Below are 8,758 nucleotides of genomic sequence, written 5' to 3' on the forward strand. Positions count from 1 at the left end.
CCCTACTACTACTACTACTACTACTACTACTACTACTACTACTACTACTACTACTACTACTACTACTACTACTACTACTACTACTACTACTAAGAAGAATTAGAAGAATTAGAAGAATTAGAAGAATTAGAAGAAGAAGAAGACAATATAACTATGCAACAGACGATACAACAAACAAGAGAAAGACGTTTGCGTCTCTCCTCGACACCGTACGCATGTAACAGAGGCCGGGAATAGGTCAACGTAAAGAAAGATATTATTACAATTATTTGGTCGCTTTTAAGCACAAGGGGGCTATCTGAAAAACGCTGTTCGGAGAAAATCAAAGGTAGACTTTTGGACTCTTGTTCAGTTTCTTTAAAAGACAAGGAGAGTTTTCTTTATAACCAAACAAATACACACACCAATGAAACCAAACTTCTCCTATAGGTAGGGCAATGCCCACTTTGGGTGTTGGTGTAGATTTCTGGAAACCCCCGAAATCTGGGTTCGCCCGCTTGTCCTTAAAAGCGACCATTTATACGACAACTTACCACCAATGCCATGGCCACGGGCATGACTCCCTTCGCCCCCAGGCCGTAGAAGGACAGATTGAGTGTCTGGGACAGCTCCAGGTTCCGGATACAGTTAGACGCGGGAGTCACGCCGGCCTTGAGACACGCGCGCTCGTACGTGCGGATGCCGGTCTCGTCGTAAGGCTTGGCATCCACTGAAACACAGAGAGACAGCGTCACGTCTGTCAGTAAGTGCTGGGCGGCTAGGTTCCCGATTATTGAAAGCTAGGAATTGTAGGAATCGACTCCGATCCCAATTACTTACTTTCTAATGATGTGAGTTCTTCAGGTGGTTATCTGGTTGGCTCCAACATCTTCAGGATTTAGAATAACCTTGATTTCGGAACACTCAGAAACATAAAATTTTATTTTTCAAAGATACATTCTTTTTTTTTTTTTAAAGAAGATTATAATGATTAAAGTAACTGGTAACCGTTGGGTTTCGTGAAAGGGAACTTTTCTTCTGTTGCATTAGTCGTGGGAATCGGTTCCGGAATTGATTCTTCGCCTTGCTCTACTCGTCAGTAGCAAAATGTCTGTGAGTAGCATAATGTCTGTGAGTAGCATAATATCTGTGAGTAGCATAGTGTCTGTGAGTAGCATAATGTCTGTGAGTAGCAAAATGTCTGTGAGTAGCATAACGTCTTTGTAGATAACGTCTTTGAGTATCATAACGTCTCTGAGTAGATAACGTCTCTGAGTAGATAACGTCTCTGAGTAGATAACGTCTTTTGGGTAGATAACGTCTGTGAGTAGCACTATGTCTGTGAGTAGCATACTGTCTTTGAGTACGTCTTTTGAGTTAATAACATCTTTGAGTAGATAACGTATTGAGTAGCATAATGTCTGTGAGTAGCATCACGTCTCTGAGTATACGTTAACGTGTTTCTGTAGATAATGTCTTTGAGAAGCATCACGTCTTTAAGTAGATCACGTCTGTGATTAGAAGTCAACGTCTTTGAGTAAAGATCGTATTTGAGTATATGACGTCTTTGAGTAGATAATGTCTTTGAGTATATGACATCTTTGAGTAGATAATGTCTTTGAGTATATGACGTCTTTGAGTAGATAATGTCTTTGATTAGCTAACGTCTTTGAGTTGATAACGTCAGTGCGTAGCATAATGTCTTTGAGTAGACGTTAACGTCTCAGAGTAGACGGGAACGTCTTTGAGAGATGAGGTCTGTGAGTAGCATAACGTCTTTGAGTAGATAATGTCTGTGAGTAGCACAACGGCTTTGAGCCTTTTCTGTGTGGTAAAAGTAATTTACAGGAATGTGAAACATGGAACGCATCTCAGTATTTTCAGACTTGCACAAAGAGGATCGAAATTTTCTTGAACAAGTGTCAAAGAAAGTTATTCTGGATAAGATGGACAGACAGGGTCACCAACGGAGAAGAGTTAAGGAAGACAAAACACAGTCAGGTCGGAGATGAAGTGGGAAGAAGGCGGAGGCGAGGAATTGGAATACTTTCAGGGAGATAGGAAACTACATAACAAAAAAAAAGTGTTGGATTGGAATTCACAGGGTAAGAGATCAAAGGGAATGTCATTTGGAAGCTGCAGAAGAGTAAAACATTAAAAAAAAGTGTTGGATTGGAATCCACTTGTTAAGAGATCAAAAGGAATACCATTTGGAAACTGCAGAAGAGTAAAACAGAATGAATGTTGTAGCATCTCCGTCAGTTTGCTTGGATGTTGTATCCCACTCAACCTCGATTAGCTCTGATAGGCAATGTGGAAGCAATCGGCCTCTTAAATGAACCCCCTCCCCCCTCCTTTTTCTGTAAAGCCCGGCCAATATCACACTCTATTCATTTCTCCAGAGATATTCAAAACTCTTGTTATTGCGATCACTCACCGGAAGTGTCGAGAACAGTCTCCAAATCCTCTTCCCGCTCTCTGAAAGGGTTTGCAGACGACAAACTGCCATCTTTCTTTGAGGCCAGCCCATACGAGTAGGTGGACAGGAGACTGAAGCGTCGGCTGGCGATTTCCTGAGCAACAGACACGACATAGGCTGAATTCTTTACCTCTTTGACTTTATGTTAGTTAATTAGTTTGTTTGTTTGAGTAAAGAGAAGCACTTCGGCACAATAATGTAATGGTCACTTAGTGCTGAGAAAAAGTAAGACAGGTAGACATAAAGAACAAAAGGGAAAGTAAAGAAGTAGGACTGTAAGACCTACCATTGGCGCTCTTCAACCACCCGCAAAGACAGACAGCCAGAAGCAACACAAGGAAAGCAACGACGTAGGACCTACCAGTGACACCCTCCAACCACCTGCTGACAAGAATGCATGACCTCAATGAGTGAAGAACTACGCTTTCTCAAAACCGAGAAGGCCTAGGTGAAGACAGATCCCCGCGGTGTTGTACAATGTATGTAGTGATAATAATAGATAGCATTTGTATAGCGCAAACCCCCGCTCAACAGCAAGCTCTATGCGCTTCACAATTTATACTATTACCCCAGCAGATCCAAGAGCATTTTGAGTGCAAGCGGCCATTTATACGCACTAAAACACTAACAAACTGACAAGATCTTTCGCTGTCTATGGCCGGGTACCTATTCCCACCTGGGTGAAGAGAGGAAAACTCGTGTAAAGTGCCTTTCCCAACGACACAACGTCGGGTCCGCGGCTCGAACCCCCGAACCCGCAACCTCACGATCACGAGTCATGTAGCCTACGAGGCTGTACAAGCTATCTTTAAGAAGAGGAGGACCCACTTTGACAATAACTCAATCATCTCTACAACCATCTCAACAAAACTATAGACTAACAAAATTCAACCATGGAGACATTAAGTCTGTAAATATGAAGAATAAGAAAATCAATTAAATTTTTCGAGAAATATCAAGTTTTTAAAATTTAAACCAAAATTGAATAAAACGCAAAATTTTTATTTCTTTACAGCGTTCGACTACAGGGGCGTGATCGTCAGGTTCTGGTTCCAGGACAAGAGGATAAAACCACGACAGTCACACCTGATGGATATCTCACTGTGCTGAGAAAGTTTTGTAGAAGTTTGAGGAGGGGGTATTATGCTGTAGAGGCGTGGTTCTAGTAAGATGGGTCCACAACCCACACGTCAAGAGTGGCATTTGTGTAGGTAGTTGTAAGAAAGGTTTAGGGAGCGCCTTACAATGCGAAAGTTTACATATGAATGGTCACACATTCTCAATAACTTGAGACCTTTCAATCATTACTTTTGGGAATCTTTTACGGACAGAGTCTACGGAAATAAGCCACAAACAATCACACAGTTAAAACCCAAAGTTGAACATGACGTCCAAAGAATCTACCCCGAAACACGCCCGGGGCCATTCAAAATTAACAGTTGCATACGGAAGCTAGTAGCGAGAGAAATGGTCCACACCTAAAGATTTAAATAGCCATCACCTCCCAGGATTTATTTGGCACTGTTAATGTTGTATAAATCTGTTCTTCACTGCACAAATAGTGACTATTTGAAATGGAACAATATCGATGATTTTTAAGAAGTTGCAAAGTTTTGCATTTCACTCAATTTTGGTTGAAATTTTAAAAACTTGATATTTTTCGACCATGCCGGTTGATTTCTTTCATACTCAAAAATGCAACGTCCCCTTTGTTGAATTTTATTTCTTCGAAGTTTTGTTCAAATTGTCTCAAAGACGACCGAGTTATTGCCCTTTAAATGGGTCCTCTTATTTAAGACACCCGGTACTTGGGTAAGGCATGGCTCCCCTGCTGGTCTTTGTGCTTGTTTATCGTGTGATCTTTATTTCTATAAATGGTGTGTAAAGAGAGAGAGAGAGAGAGAGAGAGAGAGAAAGAGAGAGAAAGAGAGACAGAGAGAGAGAGAGAGAGGGGGGGGAGAGAGAGAAAGAGAGAGAAAGAGAGAGAGAGAGAGAGAGAGAGAGAGAGAGAGAGAGAGAGAGAGAGAGAGAGAGAGAGAGAGAGAGAGAGAGAGAGAGAGAGAGAGAGTTGGCGAGCATAAACATGACGTTAAAACCTTTATTGCTGCATTGCGTTGCTATTAAATGCTCGTGCTGATTGCTTTGCTACACTATAAAAATTGAGTCGCTATTTTTAACCCCTGGGTAACAAACAAAGTGAAAGAAAGAGGCGTAAACACCTACATTAAAACAAACAAACAAACAAACAAGCAAGCAAACAAACAAGCAAACAGTAACAGATACAGAAGTTGGCGGGTGCTCTGGTGTGGTTTGTTCCTTCATTCCTATCCAACATCTATCGTCCTGATCTCTCCTCCTTCTTTTTATGTTTGTAACTCTCTTGTAATGTAAGATTTAGGCCTACCTTGTATAAGTCTTTCTTGCATTGTCGATGAAAGGGGGGCCCCAATCCTGTAAGCTTAGGCACTTATATGACCTAATTGTGTTGCAAGTGCCGTAAAACTCTTATAAAACTAAAAAGAAATTCTATTCCTCACCTCTTGAGTGGGATCGGCGTCTGGGACTCCCAGCTGGTCCGGGAAGGACCGAACAAACACCGCTTGTTTCGTTGACATCATGAACTCTTCCTACTTGTGTTCCTTACAGCCGATGTTATCCATATTAAGGGCACACAGAAATGTTCCGAGAAATGTGAGTTTGTACATCGGTTTTTCCAACAAAACCTGATTTGCTCGTTATGGATTTACTTTTCAATAAGCTCTGTAGTGGTTCTGATGACGTAATAGATTCTCAATTTATTCTTCTGGTTTCACTTCTTTAGAAAATCGGCGCTAATGTGACCAATTTCTGTTGCAATGCGGTTGGTAAAACTCCTACTTAAACTAGAACTTTGTTTGAACCTATCTCTGTCCGCTAACTAGTTATCTTGTGTGTTTGTCTTTTCCTCCACTTCTGTGTCTCTGTTCGTCCGTCCAACTGTTGACGGTCAGCTGACAATAAATTGAAACTTCCAAGATCCGCTTGAAATCAACACTTTTGTTACTACATGTACTACACTCCTTTTTTCCAATGTGCATGTCCAGAAGGAAGTACCTGAGAGATCTACTTGTTGTCTTCAAACGTTGACCGCTGCTTGGTCTCTGTCAGGTGCTTGACCTTCCTGCAGAATAATAAATAATAAATTACAACGTTTCACATGTTATTAAGTTATGGGTATGGGGAAGAGATCAGATATAGAAGCTCTTGTGTATCAAGTAAATAAAACCTCCTAGGTCGTTTCCCCCTTTGTCCACTCTCCGTCCGTATCCCCTTCTTGTCTTCTTGTCTTCTTGTCTTCTTGTCTTCTTGTCTGCCAGAAGACATTGCGCATTTCACACCATTTCCTACACTGTAAGATATTAAAGAGGCCAGACCTCCGAATCTAACGCCAGTCTCTAATGACGCTGAGTCAAACTTCCCTTTTGGTAATTCGAACCAGAGCCCAGCATTTTGATACTAACAAAGCAATTGGTGCGCACATGTCACACATTGCAACATCGTCAATATCCAAACGACACACATCTGACCACTGTACATAGCAGTATGAGACTTCAAACGTAACTTCACTGTCATGTTCACATCTCAGAAAATCCGTTGAGTATTTGGAATTAGACACTTCGGGCGAAAGTGGTTTTGCAGAATTTAGGCCAAGCTGTTTTGTTTTTTGTTTTGTTTTTGACAATGATAATGACAATTACAATTTCTATTCTTGTCACAGGGAGGCATATTTATTCAGTACTGTCTTGGTGGAGTCCAGTGACAGTGGTGTTACAAAGTTCATCCACACTCACACATTATGCACACAGCAACAACAACTGCAGACTTAGAGGTAGGCAAAATTCAGTCACATTCGACAAGAGGAACATGCTTAAGTCTACACTGAGGTACGCTGCACTGTTTGCTCTCAGGGCTGGGGCTCCGTCAATAAAGCCCGCCAGCAATTTCCGGAGCTCCCCCAAAGTGACCTTATCTATTCTATAATAGCGTTACTACGAGAGTAACTGACGTGTAATAAGGACAGAGACGTTTCGGAGCTCATAAATCAGAGACATGCTCGGGTCCCAGCTGATAAGGTAGGAAGTGAAAAAGTTAATACTGTTGAACCTGCTCTAACGGCCACCTGTATAAGACAATAACCTGAACTAATGGCCACTTCCCATTACCGTCCATGTGTATTTCTTACACTATAATGGCAGTGTGTAAGACAGCTACCTGTCTAAATGAAGAAGGGAAACTGCTAACAGAACTGAAGAGGTCAATGATTTTAAAAGTATTACAAGTAAGGAAATTGCTAGCAAATCGACCTCATGCTGGTTCTACTTCATGTTGTCATTATACGCAGGTCGTCAGAGGTCTCCGTTGTTCGGTCCTTCTTCGCAACCTCCTTCTCTTGTCTTTTACCTATCAATCTTGCATATTTCCGAAGCATATATATTTTGTTTGTCGGTGTGCTTCTCTTTACTGTTGATCACACAAAGCTTAGGTTGTGGGGCTAAGGTAGAGGTAAGAAAAAAGACAAAGACTTACGATGCCAAGTATCAATCCAACCGTGAATTAACTTTTTTGTGTATAATGTTGGCCTAGGCTTGTTTTTGTGTTTTTAAAAACTTGATTTGCTTTAAAAAACAAAACAATTTGTGGCTTAGTTGGTTTTTTCTTGATTCATTCCACGTAGATGCCCACAGGTACTGAATGGTGATTATTTTGTTTTATTCTGGGCTTGTCCTGTTTTTTTACTTGACGACTCCAAATGGTGCACTCGGAAATCCAAGCCTGAAGATTTAGACTTCAAACTTCTCTACTTTTTTGTTTCATTTTTCCTACAGTTTTAGAATAATACCATCCGCTATTACTGCTTATTATACAGAAGCAATAGAATGAGCAGTAATGACAGCTTTTCGTTGAGGGGAGGACACTTATTTTAGAAGGGTTCATCAGCCTTCTAAAATTAGTTTCCTTCCCTCAATAAAAAAAATATAGATGTCGCAACCGGCGTTTCCCAGGACATTTCGAAAGTAACACTAACATAGGAGTGCGTTGCTATTAAATGCTCGTGCTGATTGCTTTGCTACACTATAAAAATTGAGTCGCTATTTTTAACCCCTGGGTAACAAACAAAGTGAAAGAAAGAGGCGTAAACACCTACATTAAAAAAAAGAAAGAAAGAAAAAAAGAAAGAAAAGAAACAAGGAAACAGTAACAGATACAGAAGTTGGCGGGTGCTCTGGTGTGGTTTGTTCCTTCTTTCCTATCAAACATCTATCGTCCTGATCTCTCCTCCTTCTTTTTATGTTTGTAACTCTCTTGTAATGTAAGATTTAGGCCTACCTTGTATAAGTCTTTCTTGCATTGTCGATGAAAGGGGGGCCCCAATCCTGTAAGCTTAGGCACTTATATGACCTAATTGTGTTGCAAGTGCCGTAAAACTCTTATAAAACTAAAAAGAAATTCTATTCCTCACCTCTTGAGTGGGATCGGCGTCTGGGACTCCCAGCTGGTCCGGGAAGGACCGAACAAACACCGCTTGTTTCGTTGACATCATGAACTCTTCCTACTTGTGTTCCTTACAGCCGATGTTATCCATATTAAGGGCACACAGAAATGTTCCGAGAAATGTGAGTTTGTACATCGGTTTTTCCAACAAAACCTGATTTGCTCGTTATGGATTTACTTTTCAATAAGCTCTGTAGTGGTTCTGATGACGTAATAGATTCTCAATTTATTCTTCTGGTTTCACTTCTTTAGAAAATCGGCGCTAATGTGACCAATTTCTGTTGCAATGCGGTTGGTAAAACTCCTACTTAAACTAGAACTTTGTTTGAACCTATCTCTGTCCGCTAACTAGTTATCTTGTGTGTTTGTCTTTTCCTCCACTTCTGTGTCTCTGTTCGTCCGTCCAACTGTTGACGGTCAGCTGACAATAAATTGAAACTTCCAAGATCCGCTTGAAATCAACACTTTTGTTACTACATGTACTACACTCCTTTTTTCCAATGTGCATGTCCAGAAGGAAGTACCTGAGAGATCTACTTGTTGTCTTCAAACGTTGACCGCTGCTTGGTCTCTGTCAGGTGCTTGACCTTCCTGCAGAATAATAAATAATAAATTACAACGTTTCACATGTTATTAAGTTATGGGTATGGGGAAGAGATCAGATATAGAAGCTCTTGTGTATCAAGTAAATAAAACCTCCTAGGTCGTTTCCCCCTTTGTCCACTCTCCGTCCGTATCCCCTTCTTGTCTTCTTGTCTTCTTGTCTTC

The 8,758-nt window shown here is 40.9% G+C and overlaps 1 protein-coding gene across 1 annotated transcript in view; it reads right to left on the reverse strand.

Moving 5' to 3' along the window:
• LOC101857363 (leucine-rich repeat-containing protein 74A) overlaps positions 1-6,442 on the reverse strand; it is a gene marked incomplete in the record, with an annotated part of 21,814 nt that extends 15,372 nt beyond the window's left edge. Inside the window, 3 exon segments of the mRNA XM_035972238.1 lie at positions 534-709; positions 2,417-2,552; positions 4,996-6,442. Of these exon segments, the coding sequence (XP_035828131.1) occupies positions 534-709; positions 2,417-2,552; positions 4,996-5,076 (393 nt within the window).
• Positions 6,443-8,758: the final 2,316 nt, after the last annotated feature.

Source organism: Aplysia californica, unplaced genomic scaffold, assembly GCF_000002075.1.
Source record: "Aplysia californica isolate F4 #8 unplaced genomic scaffold, AplCal3.0 scaffold00621, whole genome shotgun sequence".
Taxonomy (NCBI): Eukaryota; Metazoa; Mollusca; class Gastropoda; order Aplysiida; family Aplysiidae; genus Aplysia; species Aplysia californica.